The 27,876-nt window shown below is 44.6% G+C and overlaps 1 protein-coding gene across 1 annotated transcript; it reads right to left on the bottom strand.

Moving 5' to 3' along the window:
* Positions 1-14: 14 nt before the first annotated feature.
* LOC134404975 (cytochrome P450 2U1) lies at positions 15-27,280 on the bottom strand. The gene is made up of 5 exons (XM_063136028.1): positions 26,794-27,280; positions 9,947-10,582; positions 5,763-5,924; positions 3,353-3,520; positions 15-2,470 (listed from the first exon to the last, which is right to left on the bottom strand). The coding sequence occupies exons 1-5, from the start codon at positions 27,278-27,280 to the stop codon at positions 2,292-2,294; spliced, it is 1,632 nt and encodes a 543-aa protein (XP_062992098.1). The 3' UTR covers positions 15-2,291.
* Positions 27,281-27,876: the final 596 nt, after the last annotated feature.

Raw genomic sequence — 27,876 nt, 5'->3', positions numbered from 1 at the left:
TTCCAGACAGTAACGCTTTTAAAATAAAAAAAGCTTTATTTAGACAAAGAGATTCACACTGAGAAAAAGATCTCAGGATGTCTGTAGAAATAGAGGCACCTTTTAAAAAGAGTCAGCAACTCTCAAACGCTAGTTCCTAACAGTATTAACAATCCTCCCTACTAAAATTCTAAACAAGGCATTCATTTTGAAAAAGAAAAGATAATGCAGGCATGGTAAACATCAGCAGGATGTAGGCAAGCTACATATACATAATCGTTAGTGGGGCGCTTACCACCCACTAAAATATAGAAATACAGATCTTTGGATCCTGATTAAAATATAAAGTGCTTCATTAAAATGCTACTTTATTACAGGAGGGCTGACATGCCATACAATGAATCAGGTCAATGGCCAGCTTTGCAATGCATGTTTGCCCCTTAAGTCTGGCTGTTCTAAGCTGAAAGTGAGCAGTGCAGTTACCACTTTTCCACTGAAGATGAATAATCTTCTAGATTCCTGCCCAAGAAGTTCATGTCACCTGCTTACCTTTAAAGTATATCCACCCTGCAATCTTACCTGCACGCTACTAATTCAGAGGCTTGTACCACTTTTGGATCACATCACTGCTTCCTTTCAACAGCAATGAATTAGAATTGAACTCTGTATTTACATCAAAGTGGGTTCTCCCCTGCCAAAAAGGCCAGCCCTAGGCATTGGCAGTATGGTTCCCCATCCCTGGAGATGTGTGCATGGTATGTGTGCAGGGGCAACTGTGACTCGCTAGACATCTTCCTAGATGGCCAGTATTAAAGTTCCTCATCTTTCAGGTGAGCACCGTCACCACAATGAAACAATATGCAACTGCCTAAATTTGTGCTGCAAATATGCTAACAAAAACCATCAATGGAGGTTCCTAGCTAACACGAATACATGCATCTATTGTTTGTACCTTCGTTATTCCCAGGAAGTTTGGAGGAAGAAAGGAAAGGGATGCTATTAGGATAAGAGTTCCTCCCGCATACAGCAACATGAGCAAGTATTTGGGGGGCAGGGGCAATTAGAAACGATTTTGCCTTCCTATATATTTTGTATTGTTTACAGTTAAGGGTGCAAAGGTTTACCAAACTGCTTGAAGCAGTATAATTTGAACCTGTAAACACTGCTCGGCCCTTACACTGATCCTCAGATATTTTTAGTACAGATGCTGCAAGTCAATTGCTGGTGAAATCAGGTTCAGCTCAGCACTGATCTGCAGTAAACTCAGAATATAGGCAAGTCCTAAGGAGAACTAACCACAGAAAATAAGAGTTTGCTCCTCCCCAAAGTATCCAGTTTTAGCAATAATAGAGCTACCATGAGGCAAATCCCAGGGTACATACAGATGCATATAATTTGAGCCGTGGAAGTACACTCACCACATTTTGATCTTCTCATCCAGATCAAGGCTCCGGAGAAACAGGTTCTGCATGGTTGAAGCAGAAACCAGCTGTGCACAGTGCTGATTGTCTGAAGCCAGTGACCTCACTAACCCATCTCCCCTGGAGCAGGTTTTCCACATTTTAGAAAAGTGATTCTGTTTTTCTATTATTGTTGAAGGGGATGAAATGTACATTTAATTGAACAAATGTACATGCAATGCTTAATTATTATCTGTTTTAAAAAGAAGCCATCAGCCTGCCTGAAGCATGGGAGCGAGGCAAGCCTGAGGACTGAATCAGCGCTTGAATCAGTGGTGTGCAAGACTGCTCTTTTCACAGTGAAGGTGGGTGAAAGTTGGACTCACCCAGGAGGAGGAAAAACCACAGAGAATCATGTTTTTAAGATATTTCTGTATGTGCCCTCAATGCGTCCTTTCAAAAGGATGTCAGGATTCTCATAGAAAAGAGATATCCAAATACACCACTGCTTTTTATTGTTGTTTTTCATCTACTGTCATCATGTATAAATTAATGTTAAAGTTCTCCCCCCTTTGTTTTTAATATAAAAAGTCGCTTGATGCATGACAGTTCTGTTAAGAGTTTCTGCACCACAATTGCCACTCGTTGCTCTGCAACTCCAAGGAGTAGAAACTCTGTTTTGTTTCCTACCGTTAAGAGTTTCAATGCATCTAAAGGAAGAGTCCCCAGGCTAAGGGAAAAGTGCTTTATGAGCTTTTGGTACCCTGTGTGTGTGTGAGGGGGGGACACACACAGATTTCCCCACCCTTGCTCAGGGTTGGTGAATTTGTTAGTGAAGTGCATTTGAATATAAAGCCCTGAATTTCATTAGAGTAATGCAAACGTCATGCAGCATTCCTGTCCAAGGTTCCTTCATCTCTTTAAGGCAATTATGTTGAATGGAAATGGAGCTAAAGTCAGGCCAAATCTTCCTTCCATTGATGGCTTCTTTGAGTCTTCGGGATACAGGAAGGTGAAACTTTGCAGAAGGCTCACAAACATCAGGAACAGCTCCATCTTGGCCAGTTGCTCTCCCATGCACACCCGTTTTCCTGAGAATGAAAGCAAAAAGCATCATAATTTAAATAAATATTAATACTCTGCCTTAGAATCCAGTTTTAAAGAAATGCTATCAAGTTCATAAAGGGCCCTATCAAAACCAAGCTTTTATAAACTCAATGAGACCCAAAGCATAGCTTACTTGAAAGATCCAAAGCAGAGGCAACTTTTTTCTATTTACTCTAGAGTAAGTGAAGGGGTCCTGATTCAGATCAGGACTTTAACTTGGAGGTAGGTGGGCTTTCAACTCTTTTGCCCCACTAGGTCCCGATGTGGTTCAACCTGCAATTTATAGTTCCAAACAGTGATCAATTAAATCTAATAGGTTGCTTAGGAATAATGGGAGTTGCAGTCCAACACATCTAGAGGGCACCAGGTCAGGGAAGAAGCAAGACAGAAATAAACAACATTCATTCTGGCCCTTTTCGCCTCCAAATGTACACTACCTAATGCACGTAGTTTTAAAGATCTCCAGCTTTTCTACCTGTTAATCAGCTGTTTATCTACTTTCAGTTTTGTCACAGCATTGAGATCTGAGGACTACACAAGGAGTGTTTCCTTTCCTGCTTTTCTGCTACATAACCTCTAGATGGCACTCTGGTATAGCAGAAGAGGGAAAATACACAAGAAAAAATCATGCTTTCTTTCACTTTCACATTTAAATGCCACATTTTCCCTGCTCTAAAAAAAAACTTGTTAAAAGTACTGCTTAGACACAAAAGCAAAACTGGAGGGCCATGGTGTCATCTAAAGAACCTGTAATGTAGGGGAAATGTCGAGTGCATGATAAATGCGTCATGTGGAAAAGCTCCTCCTAGCCCATCATGACTATACGCCTGTCCTCATCATATACACTCAAAATAGGGTTAAATTACCAATTCCAAAAGGAATAAATGTCTCTTTTTTGAGGAGCTGGCCATTTTCATCCAGAAACCTTGCTGGGTAGAAATCGTCTGGTCTCTCCCATATCTTGGGATCTCTGTGCACGGACCACAAATTAGGAATGATTACACTGCCCTTTGGAATAGTGTAACCCTGGAGCACTTCAAAAAAGGAAAAAAAGGAACAGAGTGTTAACCACATTAATAAATACTATTATACCTATCAAAAGATTTTACCCACATATATTATTGACTTATTTATTGATTTCAAAGATTTAAGTACCATCTTTCAGGGCAAACTCCCCACCCACAAAGGCGGCTTGCATCAGAACACAGACATTACTGAGGAGAAAAAAACCCAAATAAAACCACAATCTGAAACTAAAAACATGAAAATAGCACCAGTTAAAACATTGTTTCGCTCTCGTCCACTGAAATCACAGGGACATAAAAGTGCCAATGTCGGTGGAGCAGTAAATCCGCTCCAGGTTTTAGTCAGAACCAGTCAGAGCTCTAAAGAACTCTTTTAAAGTATTGACTGAAGCCCAGAACCGATTCACTGTCTCACTGACATCGGAGCCACCAGCCTCCACTAGGAGGTTTGAATTATTTATTTATTTTGTCCGCAACACATTTGTGTGGGGATCAGTTGTGGTATTGTGAGAATGCACATTTATGAATGACTAGTTGTGATTTAAATTTGTTGTAGCTTTTATTAGGGAGAGAGACAGGTAAAGTACTCACACATGAGCACAGAAGAAGAAGAAAAGAATACTGACAAAGCTTTTTTAGCACTGGAGAGATCACAGTACTGTGTAAACACAGTGGCTTCTAACTTCAACTACAGCTAAAGGAGGCCATCCACTTCAGAAGTGGCACAAGCCCCATGAAGCCACACTGCCAAGTCTAAGCTACAGTTCGCTGCAGCTCAAAATTTGACCAGTTGCAAAAGTAACTCATTAACAACTTATCAACAAAAATGCAAGCTCCCGAGAGATACTGACAAATCCAAACGCTCAAGCCTGATCACAGTCCATTCTTCATCCCTGTTTGAGCCCTGCTATTGCTCTTTGAAGCAGGAAAAAGAGCAGATAATGGACGATTTGTCTGCAAAACTTCCCAAGACTCCTGCCTCAGACCCTGGAAAGTGGCTGCCAATCAGTGCAGACAAGACTATGTTTGATAGACCAAAATCTGAGTCTATATGAGAAAGCTTCCTATGTTTCTCTTGTTCTGGGCTGGGGAATTTCTTTCAGCCCACTGGCCAAATTCAATTATGAAGATGCTCTCAGGGGCACTTTCCTGTGGTGGGCGGGGCTGAAGGTGAAAGGGGTGGGGCAAAATGCAAGAGGAGGCAGGGCCAAAACACCAGTGCAGAAAAGGGCAACTAAAACAATCAAGGGGCTGGAGCATCTCCCCTATAAGGGAAGGTTACGACAGGTGGAATTGTTTAGCTTGGAAAAAGGAGGCTAAGGGGAGGCATGATAGAGGTGTATGAAATGATGCATGGTGTGCAGAATATGGATAAGGAGACATTTTTCTCCCTCTCCCATAATACTAGAACCTGGGATCATCTCATGAAGCTGATTGATGGGAGATTCAGGACAGATAAAAGGAAGCACTTCTTCACACAGCGCATAGTCAAACAATGGAATTTGCTACCACAGAATGTAGTGACAGCCACCAGTTTAGACGGCTTTAAAAGGGGGTTGGATCAATTCCTGGAGGAGAAGGCTATCAATGGTTACTAGTCTTGATGGCTATGTGCTACCTCCATTATCAGAGGCAGAAAGCCTCTATATACCAGTTGCTGGGGAACATGGGTAGGAGGGTGCTGTTACACCTATCTCCTGCTTGTGGGTTCTTGGTCAATAGCTAGCTGGTCACCGTGTGAACAGCATGTTGGACTAGATGGATCCTTGGTCTGGTCCAACATGGCTCTTCTTATGTATATTCTAGCTTAAAAGTTCTTACTGCCAGGAACTAGGCCTTAGGGAAGGTATTTCAACCTTTTAAAATGAGTTTTTAAAAATTGCACAAAACCACTAGATGGGAGGCTGGGGAAAAGGGGTCGAGGCCAGGGGAAGGGGGCATGAGCTTATGGGAGACCCCAGAGGTCCTGCACCCCTGTCTGCTAAAAATGTATGAAGCAGGATTCACACATCTCACCTGCAATGAAGCCTGCAAGCCCAAGTTCATCTGAAGAGTTCAGACCTCACTACAAACGGGTGGAGAGAGTGTCCGCTTTGGAACTTTGAGAAGAAGCACCATAAGCAGAAGCCCACATGGTTCAACGGTCAGCTTTCCTTGTCTCTCTCCCATCTGAGAATTGGCTCCCAACTAAATGGAACCGTACTAAAAGGAAAGCACTGCATGGATAACTGGGGCCCATCACAAGACTTACCCGTTGTCTCTGAGGCCATCCGGGGAATGCAAAGAGGCACCACCACCGTCATCCGTTGAACTTCCATAATGGTCGCTTCTGTGAAGGGCATCCGTGCCTTGTCAGCGAGGGATGGAGGCCGATCACATCCAATCACCAATTCGATTTCTTCTTGAACTTTCTCTATGCCAAACAAGAGAGGAGAAGAAGATGAGCATTGGAGGAGAGATGGGCTGCAGACGCATCTGCAGCTGTAAGCAGTGAACTAGAATAATGGATATGGGGAATACAGAGGTTCTTCATGCTATAGGCCCAGGGAGACTGGCTAGGCATGTCATTCCAGATTCTCCTCTTCTGTTGAATTTGTCCTTGTCCGCTGTGAAACCTACAAATTGAACTTCTATCAGATATTTTTATTTAAGCTACAAGGAAAGCTGCTTTTGGAAAAATGACTTTATGCAAATCTAGTTACATTAAAACTGTGTTTCCATGCTGACATTACCTGCACCGTAGGGGTTAGGACGCAAAGAAAGATTGCGCTCCTTTGACAAATTAATGACGAATTAAATGGGTAATGCTGCCCTCCAGTGGCTAAATTCCAAATTTGAAGGCAGCAATCTTAAAAATACTTCTTTGAAAGCAAGTTACATGAAAATAGATGGGACTCTCTTCTAATTAGATATGATTAGAATTCCTTGACTGCTGTAAAGTTACAAGGTTTTTGTGGTTAGGGGTATTATTTTACTACTTTGGGGAAAGTTTTGACCTCTGCTGGAATGATGAGGCCCTAAAATGGCAACGCGTGTGGACTAATCAGATCCCCATATTCACCTAATCACATCACCACCACCACCCATCTCACATGTAGTTCCCTCTTTTCTGGAAACACACACACAAAAATAATCATCTACTACTACTGCAAGGAGGGGAAAACACCAACTGTACTCTAGGCATTGAAACCTCCTTCTTGCTTTATAGTTGACCTCATTCCAGCTCCTCTGCAAATTTCAGTTCCACATCATGTTGTGTACAAGAAGTAGCTTTGCAGTGGCTTTTCTCTTTCCATTTTTACTCCATGCTTTTCAGACTAAGGGGATGTAGTGACTGGACTGTTGTATTTCTGCCAGTCACACAGCTCTTAAAAGCACAGCATCCCTGCCAGGAACATCTGGCACCCTTAGCTCAGATGTATATTCACTGCCATCAATCTTTTTCCTATTGGGGCATACAGAATACACTATTCAGGTTTCATCTCATATTTCCAGCATATTTTTTTCCAACAGGAAATGCAGGTCTTCCCTCTTTTTGATTTTAAAACCTCTCTGTAATTAGTTTTTCAGGTCAAATACAAAACGTCATTGTTGGTCAGTACAGTCCATAACCACATCAATGGGAAAACCAAGAAATATCCTAAATTGCCAACAGCTGTATTGTTTTGCTAACAGCATATCAACATATCCATTGCAATATACATCACAAGTATGCACTTTGGAGCAGGAGTAGGCAGAAGGTGTTTTGGACTTCACCTCCCAGAGTCCTGACTACTGACTATGCTGGGAAGGGCTATTTTGTTTGTTGTTCACCACTCCAAAATCTTGTAAATAAGTAATAAAATAAATGGGGGTTAAAACCCAAAAGAGGCTATGGAAGAAAGATAATGAAATCATAGTTGACATATCTATATATATAAAACGCTAAGGTATGTTTCTGTAAAGGCTTCAGCTGATACAGATTGCAATGTGTAATGTCAGCTGATACAGGTTGCTAAGCCCCTCGCCCGACTCCTCCGGGCTTTCCAAGTAATCCTAACCCCCTTTCTGCCTCTTCGCTCCCCCCCCCCCCACACAAAGGGGGCAGCGCCATGGTCCAGAGCATGAGCAAGGCACGGCCAGGGCCCTTGGTGGCTGGGTGGGAGGCCGCTCACCTGTTGCGAGCCCAGGCCCCAGCCTAAACTCATGCGAGCTGGGCGGGCGGCCCAAGGCTGACAAAAACCCCGGGGAGAGGGGGACACCTGCTCCCCCTCCCCCCAACTTCCCTGCCCCCCAGGTCTGCCAGATGGCACTGTATTGGCGGCCTCCAAGCAGCCCCCGCGATGATATTTATTTAATAAACTTTAAGATATACTACATTGGCATAGCTAGTTTAAAGAATTTTTCTACACAAGGCTCTTAATCGCTCTATCTACATTCACTTTCGTTGAGATCCCAGCTCTACACACAGAGTTTTTCCTTTCCTGCTTTTCTGTTACATAACCTCTAAGTGGCGCTGTGCTACAGTAGAACATTGCAATTCCACAAGTAGAAAAATACTTTTCCTTTCACTTTCAGAAATAATACCCCATTTTCCCCATCCTTAAAAATAACTGGCAAAGTGCTCTTAAAAAACGGAAGCAAAATTGGAGGATCATGACATCGTCTAAAGAACCTGTAAACAACCATGAGTAAGGAATCACAAGTGCCTATTGAATGCCTTGTGTAGAAAAGCTCAAAATGTTCAGTGTACCCATAACACTATTTCTTAACACTAAGGATAAGGAAGTATGAGTTTCCGCTTCATAAAGCAACAAATCCTGCAATGAAAAACATCAGATTCTGTAACCAGAATAACTCATGAAAAGTACACCTACATAAATTTACTAAGGCCATAATCCTATGCATGCTGACTGGGGAATGCTGAGAGTTGTAGGACTTTTTTTCTGTCTAAACATGTATAGGATTGTGCCCTAAAAAACTTCCCCAACTGGTTCCAGGTGCAAAATCTGGATTTTTGGAGAATTTAGTGGTGTGGCAGAAGAGGAGGAATGTATTAAACATAGAAACACAAATTCTGTCAGCAACTTCTCCCTAATATGCTTGCCTCGCTTCTTGCAAAGTATAAATTATACCTTCCAAGTAAAAGCAGGAGCATGTTTGCATTAGATGGGCGAGCAACCCACGTTCCACATCAATTTGACTCAGAAATAAGACAAGCCAATTTTCATAAGAAGTGCTGTGATGGATCAGACCAAGGTCCATCTAGTCCAGCCTTCTATTCACCCAGTGGCCAACCAGCTGTCCTCCCACATGCAGGACATGACAGCCTTTTCCTCCAGGAATTTATCCAACCCCCTTTTAAAGCCATCCAAATTGGTGGCCATCATTACATCTTGTGGTAGTGAATGCCATAGTTTAACTATGTGCTGTGTGAAGAAGTACTTCCTTTTAATTGTCCTGAAGCTTCCACCAATCAGCTTCATGACATGTATTATTAGAGGCGGGGAACCCTCTCTATTCAATTTTTCCACACCACGCATAATTTTGTACACCTCTACCATATTTCCCCTTACTCCCCTTTGTTCCAAGCTAAAAAATCCCAGCTGCCACAACCTTTCCTCATCGGGGAGTTGCTCCAGCCCCTCAATCAGGTTAGCTGCCCTTTTCTGCAATATGTCCAGCTCTACAATTATTATTTTTTTAGGTGGGGTAACCAAAACTGTACACATAAGCCAGCTCCCTATGTTCTTAATGGGCCTAACCACTAAGCCATGGTTAGGCCACTAATCCTTTTGCAGCAAATGATTAGTGAGCATGTTTAAACTGTGGTTATGTAGCCACCATGGTTAGGAATGGTTCAGATGACATGCTAAGACATAATACTTAGCTCAAAATGCTTAACCACTGTTGGTTAGTGTGTCGTCTGAACAGGTTCACTGTTTCATGATGCAATCTTGGATCACGCGAGACAACAGCAAAGCAAAAGAGGCCTTGTCAGTGTCCTGTATGAACTCAGTTTGCGTCTTAGAACATGCCCCAGAATCCTCTACAAAGCACAGGAGTTCCATGGCAAACAAGTACATGAAGAAAATGAGGGCCGTCTGCAGGCTTTAGAAGGCCCTTGGGTGAGATACCCTGACTCAAACTGCCTCCTCCTTGCCGCTGCTCATTCACTTGCCCTCTCTCAACCTACACACCCACTTAGAGCAGAAGTTGCTGTTCATTTCCTTGCTCCTGTGGCTGTTCACTTTCTGAGATGAGCAGGAAGCGACAGCAAGAACCAGCAGCAGTAGCAGCAGGGCCAAGGGACTCCCGGGGCTGGCAGTAACCCCCTGCTAAAGCAAGGGCCATAGCAAGCGCCCAGCCATGCCAACCCTGTGAAAAGCTTCCCCCAACAAATCCCATAAGGACTAGCCACAGGAGAACATGTGGACAAGAAAGGGTGCCATTTACTTTGTTCTTCCGGGTGAAGCGACATGTAAAGGAGGCTCCAGAGTAGCGTGTTGGACGTCGTATCTGTGCCCGCGATAAAAAGTTCCGCGATAATAAAGAACAGGTAGTCTTCGTCAAAGCTGCTCTCGCTGTTGGTCTTTTTCTCCTCGTCTGCATGAAGGAGGTACATATCAATGAAGTCCTGAGGATTCTGGGCATCCAGGCTCTCCCTGTGCTGCGCGATGATTTTCTTCAGGAAAGTCGTGATGTCCAGCTCGATCTGCCGGAGTTCTCGGAACGGCCCGAATGGGAGGTAGTACAGCCAAGGGCAGATGTTGACCAGAATGATGCGGCTGTTCAAGCAGATCTCCAGAGCCCGCGACATGAGGCTTAGCAAGGTCTTAAAGCCCACATCACTGTAGTTGAAACGTCTGCCCAAGGCCATCGAGCAGATGACGTTGGCGACAGCATTGCCAATAATGGGGAAGGGGTTGAACGCCGCCCTTCCATGCTTCAGGATCTCGCCTTTCACGTACTGGAATTCTTCAATAATCTTTGGTTCCAGGCTGTGCTTCCCTAATCCGAAGTGACGGAGAGTCGAATGGGAGAACTTCCGCTGTTTTCTCCATACTGGGCCGTACGGTGCAAACACCACACCTGAACAAAAGGGAAGGAAAATGTTTGGATCAGAAACGAAGTGATTCGTCTTCTTAGTAAGAGTCATTTGGCCATTTAACCACCGGAAATCCTGCGTAGACCATCCCCCTACCCCAAATCTCAGCTATGGAGAGCAACTTCGGACATGATGATTTTACAGAGGGAACAGGAAGCACAAATCTTTGGCGCTCACTCTTTCGTCCACAACACAACCACATTTATTTATTTTATTTATTTATTTTATTTATATACCGCACCCCATAGCCAAAGCTCTCTGGGCGGTTTACAAAAGTTAAAAACAGTGAACATTAAAAAGTATACAGAATTTAAAACCATCAAAAATATAAAAACAACAGTATAAAACAGAATCCATTTTAAACAACAACAGTTCTGGGGTCCATTAAAGAACAAACAAACCTAGTATATGTTGTTAAATGCTGTTAAATGTCTGGGAGAAGAGAAAGGTGTTGACCTGGTGCCGAAAAGATAACAATGTTGGCGCCAGGTGAGCCTCATCGGGGAGGTCATTCCATAATTGGGGGACCACCACCATGCTTCCCTCAGAGTAGGCACTTGGAAGAGGACCTTAGATGTTGAGCGCAGTGTATGGGTAGGTTCATGTCGGGAGAGGCGTTCCGTCAGGTGTGGTGGTCCCAAGCCATGTAAGGCTTTATAGGTTAGAACCAGCACCTTGAATTGGGCTCGGAAACATATAGACAGCCAATAGTGTTATATGTTCGAACCTTCTGGTTCCAGTTATCAATCTGGCCACTGCATTTTGCACAAGCTGCAGCTTCTGAACTGTCTTCAAAGACAGCCCCACATAGAGGGCATTCCAGTAATCTAATTTGGAGTTTACCAGAGCATGGACAACTGAAGTAGGTTATCCCTGTCCAGATAGGGGCATAGCTGCCTTTGAAAACGGTCCGGAAACTTCAACTGGTGCAAAACAGGGCAGCAAGGTTATTAACAGGGACTGGCCGGCGAGATCACATTACGCCAGTCCTTTTACAACTTCATTGGCTGCCAGTCCAGGTCCGGGCCCAATTCAAAGTGCTGGTATTGACATTTAAAGCCCTAAACAGTTTGGGGCCAGGTTATCTGATGGAACGCCTCCTCCCATATGTACCTACCCGGACCTTAAGATCATCTACAGGGGCCCTTCTCCGTGAGCCCCTGCCAAAGGAAGTGAGGCAGGTGGCTACTAGGAGGAGGGCTTTCTCCGCTGTGGCACCCCGGTTGTGGAACGAGCTCCCCAGAGAGGTCCGCCTGGCGCCTACACTGTACTGCTTTCGTCGCCAGCTGAAGACCTTTTTATTCACTCAGTATTTTAACACTTAATTTTAACTTAAATTTAAATTTTACTGTTTTAACTCTGTATTTTAATCTTATATCAACTTTGCTGTGTGGTTTTATCCTGGTTGCGCTTTTTATATTGTATTTTGTAATTGTGTTTTAACCTTTTGGGTGTTTTACTGTGGTTTTAATTTTTGTGAACCGCCCAGAGAGCTTCGGCTATTGGGCGGTATAAATAAATAAATAAATAAATAGCTGGGCCACCAAATGGAGTTGGTAAAAGGCACTCTGTGCCACCTAGGCCACCTGGGCCTCAAGTGACAGAGATGGTTCTAGGAGAAACCCCAAGCTACAAACCTGCTCCTTCAGGGGGAGTACAACCCCATCCAGAACAGGTCAAACACCCACCATCTGGCCAGAAGAACCACCCACCAGCAGCATCTCAGTCTTCTCTGGATTGAGTTTCAGTTTATTAGCCCTCATCCAGTCCATTGTCGCAGCCAGGCACAGGTTCAGCACATCCACAGTCTCACCTGATGAAGATGAAAAGGAGAAGTAGAGCTGTGTGTCATCAGCGTACTGATGACAATGCACTGCAAAACTCCGGATGACTGCACCCAACAGTTTCATGTACGTGTTAAACAGCACGGGGGACAAGACTGACCCCTGCGGAACCCCATACTGGAGAGTCCACAGGGCCAAGCAATGTTCCCCAAGCACCACCTTCTGGAGCCGACCCGCCAAGTAGGAGCGGAACCACTGCAGAGCAGTACCTCCCACTCCCAGCTCAGCGAGTCGTCCCAGAAGGATACCATGGTCGATGGTATCAAAAGCTGCTGAGAGGTCGAGGAGAATCAACAGAGTCACACTCCCTCTGTCTTTCTCCCAACATAGGTAATCATGCAGGGCAACCAAGGCTGTTTCCGTGCCTGAAACCCGACTGAAATGGATCCAGATAATCAGTCTCATCCAAGAGTGTCTGGAGCTGGGCCGCAACCACCCGCTCACGGACCTTGCCCAGGAATGGAACATTTACCACTGGCCTATAGTTGCTAAGATTTTCTGGGTTCAAAGAAAGTTTCTCACTGCCGCCTCTTTCAGACGGCCTGGACCACTCCCTCTCACAGAGAGGCATTAATTACTTCCTTGGCCCAGCCGGCTGTTCCATCCCTGCTAGCTTTTATTAGCCAAGAGAGGCAAGGATCCAATATGGAGGTGGTTGCACAAACCTGTCCGAGCACCTTGTCAACATCCTAGAGCCGTACCAACTTGGCATTTGAAGCCACTCTGGTATATTGCCAGGCACTGGGAACTAGAGAGGTTGGACAAATCCACAACAGAATCAAATGAGTTCATATTTCTATAAATAAGAAATAATATGTTTATTTATTTATTACCCACCTCTCCCTTTGGATCGAGGCAGGGAACAACATTAGTACAACAAAACAATATAAATCAAATACATAATTCTGCAGTGGACCGGCTTTTCCCAAGTCACATGGAATCTGCAGATTCGCAGATTGTGGTTTTTTGAAAAAAATAGTTTCTGGAATTTTAAGCAAATTTATCCATAGAAAAATATGTAAAATTAAAAAACAAAAAACACCTGCTGAAAATGTGCATTTCCCCTCAGGCTAAAGCATAAAAATGTGCATGGGGGGATTTGCACATTTTCACAATTATTATTCTTATTTATTACCAGTGATTGAATATTTGTGTCAAACATTTATTGATGGTAACTATTTTAAGTTATTAAGCCTAATAAGGTTGAGCTGCTGTTCTGTATAAAAATTCTGAGGAGTTAGTGATGGCCCTGCTAAGAAGACACCTTAAACCATGGCTTTAAACACAGTGAATAAGGCAAAAAGCCTTATTCCCCGTGGTTAAAGCTGTAGCTTAAGGTGTCTTCTGAACAGGGCCAAGTTTTGAACTAACGGCAAAAGTGCTGTTATCCAGATTACTCTCAAGTTTTAATAGTTTTATTGTTTGTATATTTGTGGTCATATAAGTATGTTGCTTTTTAAAAAGTAGAAATTGCTTCCACATAGTACATGTGTTAGTTATGTGGAAGCAAGTTTCATTACAAAGCAAAATACTTTCATATAATCCCTGTTGTGTCAGGGTACTGGTGACAGAAGGAATGGGTCCCCGATTAAAAGACAAATATTTACCCCCATATTACAGCATTGTATAAGTAACAAAGGAGGGCTACTCTAAATTTTGTTGCTCTATGTATAAATCCCTGGAAGGTGCTATGCTGTGCAACAAATGTTCCATGAATAGGCAGAACAGCTGTCTTTGGAACTACACAGCCAAGATTTAATTGCATTCTATAAAATTATAATCTTTTGCCAGGAAGTTTTGACATGCAAAAGTGTTGCACAATGTTGATTTGCCAACGTGGAAGTTTTGCAAAAAAAAAATATCAAGGAAACGCCAAGGACAGAGGCAGGCAAGGCAGATAACGGACGAGAAAGCAGAGGAGGAGTAAATTCTCTTGGTTTCTGAGCCACTTCCAGATTCCAGCTACATCTTGTCAAACTTGGGGGAAGGGTCGAGGGAATCAGAAGACTGTTAAAATGAAAACTCTTGTGCTAACCAGTGTAATATGCAGCATGTTTGAAAAACTGCATAAGATATGCAATGCAAGCAATTCTGACAAGCCCAAGTTAATTCTTTGGTAAGAACTGGGAGATGGCCCAGTTATCCAGTGCTTCTCTCCAGCTATTTTAAACTTCTAAGGATGCTGCTAAAACAAGCACAGTGTCACATGTGAAAATAACCTTTTTTTAAAAAAAAAAACTGAATAAGAACAAAACACGTACAACCTTTAAATAAAATTATTTCAGAACAAATGTATCCCTAATCAGTCATCAGTCATTTCGGTTTCCTGACTTGGAGCTGAGCAGAAGCAGGGAAGAGTAGCTGGCCCAGCTCAAGTAGAAGCTAGAAAAGTTAGCCAGTTCCCAGAGAGCGAGCGAACAGGAAGAGCAAACAGGAGTTTGACAGGGGGAGTGTAGGGGAAGAGGAGACCAAGGAAAGGGGAAGAAGAGAAGCCTCAAGGAAATCCAGGAGGCTGCCAATTCAAAGAGGCCGTGTGCTTGCCATGTGCTCCTGAGTGCTGAGTGAAAAGGGTCCGTGTGGAGAGTTGCTGCAGGACCTGAAGGGGGTGTGGCCTGATTGCTGATTGTACTCTGTACTCAGCAATCAGTGACTTGATTGCTGTTGATTGTTGTTGGCCTCCCAGTGACCTCATTCTGTTTCCTGACTTGGAGCTGAGCAGAAGCAGGGAAGAGCAGCTGGCCCAGCTCAAGTAGAAGCTAGAAAAGTTAGCCAGTTTCCAGAGAGCGAGCAAACAGGAAGAGCAAACGGGGAGTTCGGCAGGGGAGGTCAAGGGGGAGGCCTCTAAGGGGAAAAAAATAAGAGGGGGGAAAAAACAAAGAAAAACATAAAGAGAAACACACACACACCCCACAAAACCACACACACACACACACAAACCCAACCAAAAATCTTATTTTCCCTTAAGGCATACTCATATAGTTGTGTACCTTCAGAGAGGACAGGACAAAGCAAAGGCAATTCTGGCTGGGTCCAGGAGGTTGTAAATGCCTCCTTGAGAGAGGGAGTGGTGCCGGCCTCTTTAAAAGAGGTGGTAATTAGACCACTCCTGAAGAAGCCTAATCTGGACCCGGAGGATGTTAACAACTACAGGCCGGTGGCTAATATCCCTTTCCTGGGCAAGGTGCTTGAGCGGGTGGTTGCAGGACAACTCCAGGCACTCTTGAATGAAACGGATTATCTAGATCCATTTCAATCGAGTTTCAGGCCTGGTTTTGGAACGGAAACTGCCTTGGTCGCCCTGTGGGATGACCTTTGTCGGGAGAGAAACAGGGGGAGTGCGACCCTGTTGGTTCTCCTGGACCTCTCAGCGGCCTTCGATACCATCGACCTTGTTGAGATCCTGGAACAGGATTCAGATTTTTTCTTTTTCCATATTTCTGGACTGATCTGCAAAACCCAGATAAAAGTCTTGAGTCAGCAAGAGACAATTACTGGAAAGGTCAAATTTGCAGATGTGCTTAATTGTATAATTGGACTGTGACATAGTGTGAAGTTTTCTATGAGTGCCAATTATGTGTTGCATCAGTTGTACAGTAAAGTGTATATAAGGAGTGTTTGATATCTCTGTAACCAGCTTAAATAATCACTCTGTTCCTGTGAAGACTGCTGTCTGATGTATTTCTATCTGATCATGTGTGAGTATTTTTGTACATTGTTTATGCCATAATGAACTGCCAGTAAAGTATTTATTTTTGTACACTACAAACCTAAATTCTCTGCCTTACAATTTATTGAGGCTTCTGCTAGTTTCATAGTTAAGACCGTTGTTACTCTGCTATCACTGATAGTCTGTTTAAATAGCAGATTTTGTCCAGTGATAAATACGCGTCAGACCTAACCCTTCTGGATAGGTTGTCTGAGCTGGGAGTTGGAGGTACTGCGTTGCAGTGGTTCCGCTCCTACTTGGATGGCCAATTCCAGAAGGTGGTGCTGGGGGATTATTGCTCTGTGCCGTGGCTCCTAAGCCATGGGGTTTCCGCAGGGCTCTATTTTATCCCCTATGCTGTTTAACATATACATGAACATATACATGTTTAACATATACATGAGGTTATCCGGAGATATGGACTGAGATGTCATCAATATGCGGATGATACCTAGCTCTACCTTTCCTTTTCATCAAACCCAGGTGAGGCAGTGACTGTTCTGAACCAGTGCCTGGGCATGGTAATGGACTGGATGAGGGCTAACAAACTGAGACTCAATCCAGACAAGACGGAGGTACTGTTAGCGGGTGGTTCATCTGTCCGGCGAGGTGATGTTTGCCCTGTCCTGGATGGGGTTGCACTCTCCCTAAAGGATCGGCTCCGTAGTTTGGGGGTGCTCTTGGATCCAGAACTGTCACTTGAGGCACAGGTAAACTCAGTGGCAAAGAGCAACTTTTATCAGCTTAGGTTGATATACCAACTATGCCCTTATCTGGACAGAGATAGCCTAGCTACAGTTATCCATGCTCTGATAACCTCTCGTTTGGATTACTGCAATGCGTTATACGTGGGGCTGCCTTTGAAAACGGTCCGGAAGCTTCAGCTGGTACAAAACAGGGCAGCTCGTTTACTAACAGAGACTGGCTGGCGAGATCACGTTACGCCAGTCCTTTTCCAGCTTCATTGGCTGCCAGTCCAGGTCCGGGCCCAATTCAAAGTGCTGGTATTGACATTTAAAGCCCTAAACGGTTTGGGGCCAGGTTATTTGAAGGAACGCCTCCTCCCATATGTACCTGCCCGGACCTTAAGATCATCTACAGGGGCCCTTCTCCGTGAGCCCCTGCCAAAGGAAGTGAGGCAGGTGGCTACTAGGAGGAGGGCTTTCTCCGCTGTGGCACCCCGGTTGTGGAATGAGCTCCCCAGAGAGGTCTGCCCGAGGAACTGAGTGAGTGGCAGAAAAAACAGCTGAGAGGATGTTTGAGGGAATTTAAGGAGTTGTTCTCGGGACTGCCAGGGCAGACGTCGCTTGCTACCCATTCGGTTAACACCGGGAACCATCCTCCTATTCAATCCCCTCCTCACCGGTTAAACGGGAAGCAACTGGAGGTGGTGAATAAGGAAGTTGAGGAAATGCTGGCCATGGGCGTAATTAAAAAAAGCCAGAGCCCATGGTCTTCCCCTCTCATGCTCGTGGCTAAAAAGGACGGATCCATACATTTCTGCGTGGACTTTAGAAAGTTGAACAGCGTGACCACGGTGGAAGCTTACCCGATGCCGCGCATGGATGACTTGATTGAGACACTAGGGAAGGCGAAGTTTATTTCTACCTTAGATCTAACCAAGGGATATTGGCAGGTGCCATTGGATAGGGATGCAGCCGAGAAGTCAGCCTTTTCTACCCCTCAGGGGCATTACCAGTTCACGGTTCTGCCCTTCGGGCTTTTGTCAGCCCAGAGTTGCTTTCAAAAACTTATGGACCGGGTTCTGGACGGTCTGGGGGCTTTTTCGTGTGTTTACTTGGATGATGTGGCCGTGTTTAGTGACACGTGGGAACAGCACTTAGAACATTTAAGGCAGGTATTGGGGCAGCTGCGGGAAGCTGGCTTGACCGTGAAAGCTTCCAAGTGCCAGTTCGGGAGAGGGGAAGTGACCTACTTGGGTCATAAAGTGGGGCAGGGAGCGTTGAAGCCTATGGAGGCCAAGGTAGAGGCTATCCGACAATGGCCTGTACCCCAAACCAAGAGGCAAGTTCAGTCTTTTCTCGGATTGGCCGGCTATTACCGAAGGTTTGTCCCTAACTTTAGCCAGCTGGCCGCTCCCCTAACGGAGCTGTGCCAGAAAAGGCAGCCAGTTCGGGTGCGCTGGACGGAGGGGTGTCAGAGGGCCTTTGATGGGCTGAAGGATCGACTTAGGCAAGCCCCGGTGCTGCGGGCCCCTGACTTTGATTGCCCCTTCATAGTGCAGACCAATGCTTCCGAGGCAGGGCTGGGGGCAGTCTTGTTGCAGGAAGGTGAGGGGGGGCTGCCGCAACCCGTAGCCTTTGTTAGTAAGAAACTGTTACCTCGGGAAAGAGCGTTGGCCACAATTGAAAAGGAATGTTTGGCTATAGTGTGGGCTGTGAGCAAGTTGAGACCCTATTTGTGGGGGAGGCCCTTTCAACTTCAAACGGACCACTCGCCTCTCTGCTGGTTAGCGAGAGTAAAAAACACCAACCAAAAGCTGCTACGCTGGAGTCTGGCTCTCCAAGACTTTGATTTTACCATTTCCCATATTAAAGGCAAAGAGAATGTGGTGGTGGATGGATTGTCTCGAAGCTTCAGCCGAGGGGAAGAGGGGGTGCTGGGAGGGAATCAGACTGGGGCCCCACTAGGGCGCCAGACGAAAGGGGGGGTAAAAACCAAGTAATTTTAGCGGAGATGGCCTTTTCTAGAAAGGCCATCTTAAGGGGGAAGGTGTAAGGAAGGGGTTAAGTCATACATAGAATTGCTGTTTTTAAAAAGAAATGTAAAATGTCCTGTCGTTGATTTTAGGAAGAGACAGATAATCGCCAGCTGCCCGTGGGTGTTGGGCACCTCCTGGCTCCGCTTTGTCCAGGCCGAGTGTCCTTGAGAAATTAACATCCAAGAGAAGTGTGAAATACCTCACCGGGGGGGGGGGGGTAGGGGAACCGGAGGGTAGGGGGAGAAAGAGTAGTTTAGTTACTATAAAGGGATACAAAATGCTGGGCCTTTTGTTCTGAGCTGGCGGAGGTCTTGGCTGGGTAACGTATGTTAGTGAAACTATGTATTAGTTTGCTGATGTTGGGGTTCAATGTATCTTTATGTATCAAATTTTTAGTACGCTAATCCTGTATTGCCTTGCCTTTTTCCTGATTAATAAATCGGGCCTAACCCTCTAATTGGAGAGCTGTGTGTGTTATTCTGGGGATCTGTGCAAAATCCAGTGAAAGGCCAGCTTGGCTGGGTCCAGTTTCCTTTACACCATGGACTCGCCAGGTGTGCTGTCTCCCTGGAGCACAGATTAGAGATGTGACTGAAGGGTTACCGAAGCTCATAAAGTCCACGGACACATACCCCTTTCTTCTCATTCATGTGGGAACAAATGACGTCGCCAAGCAGAGCTACGAAGAAATCATTTCAGACTTTGAAGCTCTGGGAAGGAAACTGAAGAACTTTGGGGCCCAGGTAGTTTTCTCATCCATCCTCCCGGTTCTTGCCAGCTCAAACAGTCAAAAGCCTTGAAAATATCCAATGCCAGAATTCCCGCTTATCCCTAGACTTATTTATCACCTGTATTACATTTAGAACCCTTCCCACTAAATTAGGCATCTGCCTACTTGCTACAAATCCACATTGATCCTCCCCTATATATTCCTCTATAAATTTATTCAACCGCCTTGCTAAAATAGTTGAAAAAATCTTAGCATCTTGGTTTATTAATGAAATAGGTCTATATGAATCAGGGACAGTCAAATCTTTATCTGGTTTTGGTATTAAAATTATTAATGAATGTTTCCATGATTCTGGTGTTCTTTCTCCTTCCAATATGGAGTTATACAACTTCAATAATTTTGGTACTAATTTTTTTTAAAAAAAAACTTAAAATATTCTGAGCCTAAACCATCTACCCCCGGTGATTTACCCACTTTCAGATTCTCAATTACTTCTTCTACTTCTCTTTGAGTTATTACCTTTTTCATTAACTCTTTATGTTCTATTTTTATTCCCTTCTTTATATACTTTTCTATATAAGCTTCCAACTTCTGTTTTTGAGTATCCTTTCCCTTATACAATTCTTGATAAAATTCTTGAATTTTTTTTATTTTACCCTTCATTGTATAACAATAATTCCCTTGTTTATCCTTCAATATTCCTATCCCATTCCTGGCTTTTTCCTTTTGTGTGAGCCTGGCAAGCAACCTAGAATTTCTGTTGCTATTTTCAAAATACTCCCTTTTCATATATATTAAATTTTTCTGAACTTCCTCTAAATTTAAATTTTCTAATTGCTTTTTCTTTGCTTGTATTTCTACTAATTTATATTTATTTTTAGATTGCCAATAATCTTTCTCCAATTTCTTAATCTCTTCCTCCAATTGTTCCTGCTCTGCTATTTGTTGCCTCCTTAAATTACACATTTCTCTAATACATATCCCTCTTGTTACTGCCTTCATGGTATCCCAAACTACTGCCCTTGATGTTCCTCCCTTCTCATTAATTTCCCAAGTCTCTGTCAGTTCTCTTTGCATTTTTTCTACCACTTTATTATACTTCAAAAGTTTTGTGTTTAATTTCCACCTAAACGCTTCTTTATAATTCTTTCTAACTATAAACTCTAAACTTAGCAATGCATGGTCTGTTACTTTTATTACCCCCATTACCATTTTACATACCTTACTTGCAAACTCTTTTGAAACCAATATATAATCTATTCTAGAGTATGTATGATGAACTGAGGAGTAGTAAGAGAAGCCCGGATTCGACCCATTCAGTAAACTCCACTCTATTATCCATTACCATATTAAAGTCCCCAGCTAAAATAAGATGCCCCTCCCTAAACTCCTCTATTTCTTTAAATAATTCCATAAAAAACTCTCTATGTCTCTCATTGGGAGCATAAACATTAACTAATGTATATTGTTCACTTTCAATTTGTCCCTTTATCATAAGATATCTACCATTATCATCCTTTTTTATAGTTTTCAATATAAATCCACTTTTTTAAAAAATCAAAATTGCAACTCCATTTTTTTTTGATGTCCCCAATGACTTTTCATAATAAACTGACCACTTTGTCCGTATTTCATTTACGCCGTCAAGTTTTTGGTGTGTTTCTTGCATCATAATTATATCAGATCTTTCTTTCTTTAACATTTGTTCTATTCTCCTCCTTTTCACGACTGCCCCCAGACCTTTAACATTAAGCGCTGATACTTTAATTTTTTTATTCATATTTACCCTTTTGATTTTTCTTCCGATCCCGTGTGCTCTGCAACTCATAAACATACACAACAAAAAACACAAACCCTAAACCCCCTTCAACTCCCTCCCTCCCACCCTATTAACCCCCCCAATCTCCCATCCCCCCCACTACCTTCCCCCCCCCATATCCCCGTGAGTCTACCACTCCGGCCATTAGCTACCTTAGGGGAGGGGGGGAGGCGGAGCTCCACCTGAGCGGCAAGATCTCTATACTTAACAGCTTTTATGTATTATTATCTCATAACCATTTAACATTTTACCCCATCCCAGACGCCCCCGCTTCAGCTCTGTTTCCAGCTTCAGCTCCAAGATTTGCTTCCTTAGATAAACCTAGACTCTTCAGCAACTCCATGCCTTGATCCAAAGAGGTTACTCTGTGGTGACTCCCACCATATGAAAACTTTAAGAAAATAGGGTAACCCCAAGCATATTTTATTGCGTTTCTTGTTAACGTTTCAGTTATTTGCTTAACGCTGCGTCTCCATTGGAGTGTTTGCTGACAAAGATCGTTGAATACTTGCACTGCTTTGTCTTTATATTTTATCATGGCCATGGACCTCAATTTCTTCATCACTTGCTCCTTTTTATAATAACTGCCAAATTTCACAAGAATGTCCTTGGTTCCTCTGTAATTTGCTCCCCCCACTCTGTGGATCCTCTCCAGGTCACAGTCTTTTATATCCAGATCAGGCATCATATCATTGAACCATTTCAGTATTATTTTTCTCATATCCTCTGCTGGTTCTTCAACAAAGTATTTAATACGTACGTTGAAACGTCGGTCCTGATCTTGCAATTGAATCAGCTTTAATTCTTGTTCCTGGAATTTCACCTCACAGCCTTTTTCAAAGGCATCCTGCCTTTTCTCCACTAATTTTACTTCAGCATCTAGCATCTTTATAGCTTTATCATTCTGAGCGATCTTGTCTGCGAGCACCCCCATCCTTTTATCCGCCTTCTTATCATTTTCATCCATCTTCTTACTCAGTGTTGCTGTACTGTCCAACTGAATCTTACAGGGGCGGGAGACGTAAACCTCGAGGCAACAAGGGATGAAGGCCAAGGCACCACAGTACAGAGAACAGCTCCAATAGTGCCCCAAAATAGTGTCCGCAACAATGTAGGAACAAAGCCAGACTATAAAACACATGGTCTTCGATGTCTATATACTAATGCCCAGAGCATGGGAAACAAATAGAACAAACTTGAACTCTCATTACATGAAGGCAAATACGGCTTGATAGGTATAACTGGAACTTGGTGGGATGACTCCCATGACTGGAATATAGCAATTGAAGGATATAACTTGTTCAAAAAGAACAGAACAAATAGAAAGGGAGGTGGAGTTGCACTATATGTTAAAAATACCTATCCATGCACAGAAATACAGGCGGATCAGACTGGGAGCCCCATCGAGAGCATCTGGATTAAAATAAATGGGGCAAGGAATAAAAAGAACATGATAATCGGAGTCTACTACCAACCACCCAATCAAGGAGAAGACGAGGATGAAACTTTTGAGAAACAAATTGCCAGTGTTTCAAGGACGTGTGATGTAGTAGTGATGGGGGACTTCAATTACCCTGATATCTGTTGGGAGACCAATACTGCCAAAAGCGGCCCTTCCAAGAAATTCCTGACATGTGTGGGTGATAACTTTCTCCTACAGAAAGTGGAGGAAGAAACGAGAGGATCGGCAATCCTTGACTTGATATTGACCAATAGGGATTACTTAGTGAATAAAGTGGCAGTTACGGGAACTCTGGGGGAAAGTGACCACATCATACTTGAATTCTTGATTATGGAGACAAAAGTTAAGTGTAGCCATACACGTACTCTGGATTTTAGGAAAGCTGATTTTAATAAACTCAGAACTATGATAAGTAAGGTCCCAGGGCAAATGAGCCTAATGAGAACAGGAGTGCAGGATGGGTGTGAGTATTTAAAAAAGGAAATTTTAAAGGCACAGTTACAAACAATTCCAACAAGGAGAAAAGATCGACGACAACAGAGGAAACCAATGTGGCTCCACAAAGAGCTTAGAGATGACCTGAAAACAAAAAGGGATACATATAGGAAGTGGAAGGAAGGCCAGGCTACAAAAGAAGAGTACAGACAAGTGGCAGAAAAGTGCCGAAATGGCGTCAGGAAGGCTAAAGCTCAGAATGAGCTGAGATTAGCGAGGGATGCTAAAAGCAATAAAAAGGCTTTCTTCAGATATGTGAGTAGTAAAAGACAGAGGAAAGAAATGGTGGTTCAACTGCTTAATGAGGATGGCAAATTGATAACAGATGACAAAGAAAAGGCTGAAGTGCTCAATTCCTACTTTGCCTCAGTCTTCTCCCAAAAGTGGGTCTATGACCCCCCTGGAAAAAGTGAAGCAGAAGTTGAGGGGGCAGGATTACAGTTTGAGATTGATAAACAAACGGTCAAAGAACACCTAATTTCCTTGAATGAGTTCAAATCTCCAGGGCCCGATGAACTGCATCCTAGAGTAATGAAGGAGCTAGCTGAAGAATTCTCAGAACCTTTGTCTATTATCTTTGCAAAACCATGGAAGACGGGTGAGGTGCCGGACGACTGGAGGAGGGCTAACATTGTCCCTATCTTCAAAAAGAGCAAAAAGGAAGAACCTGGGAACTACAGACCAGTCAGTCTGACATCCATCCCTGGGAAAATACTGGAGCAGATTATAAAGAAGTCAATCTGTAAACACCTTGAAATCAATGCGGTGATCACTAGAAGCCAACATGGATTTGTCAAGAACAAGTCCTGTCAGACAAATTTGATCTCATTTTTTGATAAGGTAACCTCCCTTGTGGACCGTGGGAATGCTGTGGACGTCATATATCTTGACTTCAGCAGAGCTTTTGACAAAGTACCACATGACATTCTGATTAACAAACTAGCTAAAAGTGGGCTAGATGGAACAACTATTAGGTGGATTCACAGTTGGCTGCAGAATCAGACTCAAAGAGTACTTATCAATGGAACCTTCTCAAACTGGGGATAGGCAACGAGTGGGGTACCGCAGGGCTCAGTCCTGGGCCCAGTGCTCTTCAACATTTTTATTAATGATTTGGACGAGGAGGTGCAGGGAATGCTTATCAAATTTGCAGATGACACAAAATTGGGTGGGATAGCTAATATAGGTTGACCATATGAAAAGGAGGACAGGGCTCCTGTATCTTTAACAGTTGTATAGAAAAGGGAATTTCAGCAGGTGTCAATTGTGTATATGGAGAACCTGGTGAAATTTCCTCTTCATCACAACAGTTAAAGCTGCAGGTGCCCTGCCCTCTTTTAAATCTGGTCACTCTAGTATAGCTCCTGTACCTTTAACTGTTGTGATGAAGAGGGAATTTCACCAGGTTCTCCATATATACAAATGACACCTGCTGAAATTCCCTTTTCTATGCAACTGTTAAAGATACAGAAGCCCTGTCCTCCTTTTCATATGGTCACCCTAAGCTAATACCCTGGAAGACAGAAACAAACTTCAAAGTGATCTTGATAGGCTGGAGTGCTGGGCTGAAAACAACAGAATGAAATTTAATATGGATAAATGCCAAGTTCTACATTTAGGAAATAGAAACCAAATGCACAGTTACAAGATGGGGGATACTTGGCTCAGCAATTCTACAAACGAGAAGTATCTTGGAATTGTTGTAGATTGCAAGCTGAATATGAGCCAACAGTGCGATATGGCTGCAAGAAAGGCCAATGCTATTTTGGGCTGCATTAATAGAAGTATAGCTTCCAAATCACGTGAGGTACTGGTTCCTCTCTATTCGGCCCTGGTTAGGCCTCATCTAGAGTATTGCGTCCAGTTCTGGGCTCCACAATTCAAGAAGGACGCAGACAAGATGAAGCGTGTTCAGAGGAGGGCAACCAGGATGATCAGGGGTCTGGAAACAAAGCCCTATGAAGAGAGACTGAAAGAACTGGGCATGTTTAGCCTGGAGAAGAGAAGATTGAGGGGAGACATGATAGCACTCTTCAAATACTTAAAAGGTTGTCACACAGAGGAGGGCCAGGATCTCTTCTCGATCCTCCCAGAGTGCAGGACACGGAATAATGGGCTCAAGTTAAAGGAAGCCAGATTCCAGCTGGACATCAGGAAAAACTTCCTGACTGTTAGAGCAGTACGGCAATGGAATCAGTTACCTAGGGAGGTTGTAGGCTTTCCCACACTAGAGGCATTCAAGAGGCAGCTGGACAAGCATCTGTCAGGGATGCTTTAGGGTGGATTCCTGCATTGAGCAGGGGGTTGGACTCGATGGCCTTGTAGGCCCCTTCCAACTCTGCTATTCTATGATTCTATATTATACCTCAGTTTTGGTTTCCCTTTGCAGTAGCTATATGGGAGCCTGAGGGCTACATATAATTTGCGTATAAAATCGGCTACACCTCTCTGCAGCTTTCCACCTGTGCCAATTTTTACACAAACTTTTATACAGCCAGCAGCAGCATTATTTGGCCTCCATCGTTAATGAAAGAGTCTTCCTCTAATAAAAGAGATAGAACTACTCAAGGGTCACTCTATTCTCGGGTGACCATATTGAAAGGAAGACAGACCTCCTGTCTCTTTAACAATTGTACAGAAAAGGGAATTTCAGCAGGTGTCATTTGTATGCATGCAGCATCTGGTGAAATTTCCTCTTCACTACCTTAAAGCTGCAGGAGCTCTGCCCTCTTTTGTATCTGATCAAGGTGCTACTAGTGTTGGTGATAATGTGTGGGGCGGGGTGTCAGACAGGGCATTTGTGCAGTTGAAAAATTTGCTTTTAAAAAACCCTGCTACAGGGACTTAGGCAAGCTGCTTTTATCTCACTGCCTCCTCCCCACACACCCAATGATAAGGTCAGCCTACCTTGCAAGGATATTGTAAAAATTCCATGCAATGTAATTCTATGCAAGTAAGCATGAACCATGTTCAGTGGGGCTGACACCTCCAGAAAGTGTGTTGAGGACTGCAGCCTAAGCCCATGTATGTGAAATATTCTGCAGTTAGACCAACAGTTTCTTGTTCTCAGAACGTCTCCAATTCAGCAGAAATGGCAACTCCCGCCCTGCCTCCATCATCACAACATCCGTGTTCCTCGACTGCAGCAAGAAACAACAGCGGAGTCTTGTGGCACCTCGAAGACTAACCCATTTATTCTGGCATCGGCCAGAATAGCGCAGGAAAGCTCCTGCCAGAAAGAATTTAAGTCTTCCAGGCGCCGCAAGGCTCTCAGTTGCCCGCACTACCAAAGCGGCGATCCCTGCGCGGCGCGGCCTCCCGGGGAAACTGCGGCTCGGCTTCGCGACCTAGGGTCGGATGCAGCCGGCCCCTGGAGAGTCGGCAGAGGCGCCCCCAGAACGCCCCCCGCCCCGGCACCTTTTTTCTTGGTGATGATGGCCACGATCGGCATGCTGGGCCGGTCGCTGAAGACCTCGGCCTGGTTGACCAGGGCGTCGTGCACGGCCTCGAAGTCGCTGAGGACGATGAGGGGTCGGCTGCCCACGAAGAGGCTGAAGACGCTGCCGTAGGTCTTGCCCAGGCTGGTGAGGATCAGGTGCGCCGACATGGGCCGGGAGGTGGTAGAAGTGGAGATCTCCATGCCCCTGGGCACCAGGCCCGTGGTGATGACGCTCATCAGCCGCTTGAAGCCCAGCAGGTTGGGCACCAGGGCGTAGGCAAAGTTGCCCACCAGCGGCCAAGGCTTGGGGCCCGGCGGCAGCCCTTGCAGCGCCCGGCGGCGGCCCAGCAGCCACCACAGCCCCAGCAGCAGCAGCAGCAGCCCGGCGGCCACCAGCAGCGCCGAGCTCGCCGGTTCCTGCCGCAGAGCCGGCGGCCGCTCCTCCTCCACGCTCGCCACCGCCATCCCGTCCGCAGCCGCGGCTCCTGCGCTCTCCGCGGTGCGTTCTGCTGGGTTGTCAGCCGCGCTCGCTACATCCTCCTCGAGGCGATGGTTTCTCGTAGCGCGCAGGGCGCGGGGGGTGGGGCTTCACCCGCTTGCGACAGGCCCTCCTCTGATTGGTTGCCCGCGGCGGGGAGGGAGGAGCAATTAGAACGGTGTTCCGCGGGGCGTGGGAGGGAAGGCAACTCCCCCACGAGGCGTGAGGTCACGAGCGAAAGGGCTTCCCCAGACTTGGCTGACTTTATCCAACCAGATTATCTCCTCCTCTTCCTTCGGTGCCCCAGATCATACAGGCGCTGTAAACAACGGTAGCTAAAGGCGCCCTGCTTGCTGCGGCCTGGCATGTAACAAAGGTGAGCTCCGGCTATTGGGCCTTATCGAAATGTGATTGATTAACGGGGGGGGGGGGGAGCAAAAAGAAAGGAAGGCGGGGAGGAAGCCTTTTGGATAACAAACGCAGCTCTCGACGTGGACGCGCCACAGACAAAGTGTTTAACATTGCTACTAAGGACAAAAGTATTGTCCCCAACACTGAACACTTCTTATCAGTTCCTGATGAA

The sequence above is a fragment of the Elgaria multicarinata genome, chromosome 10, assembly GCF_023053635.1.
Source record: "Elgaria multicarinata webbii isolate HBS135686 ecotype San Diego chromosome 10, rElgMul1.1.pri, whole genome shotgun sequence".
Lineage (NCBI taxonomy): Eukaryota > Metazoa > Chordata > Lepidosauria > Squamata > Anguidae > Elgaria > Elgaria multicarinata.
Note: the sequence above shows the minus strand (reverse complement) of the source record. Positions and strands in the feature narration are given on the sequence as shown.

Bases quoted from the DNA above. Each gene is read 5' to 3' on its own strand.
- LOC134404975 (XM_063136028.1), bottom strand. From the start codon at position 27,280: ATGGCGGTGGCGAGCGTGGAGGAGGAGCGGCCGCCGGCTCTGCGGCAG. The intron at 5,925-9,946 runs GTAAATGGCACC...TGTTTGGCATAG, and splicing joins GCTTCACCCGGAAGAACAAA to AGAAAGTTCAAGAAGAAATC. The intron at 2,471-3,352 runs GTAATTTAACCC...TTTCATTCTCAG, and splicing joins ATTTATTCCTTTTGGAATTG to GAAAACGGGTGTGCATGGGA.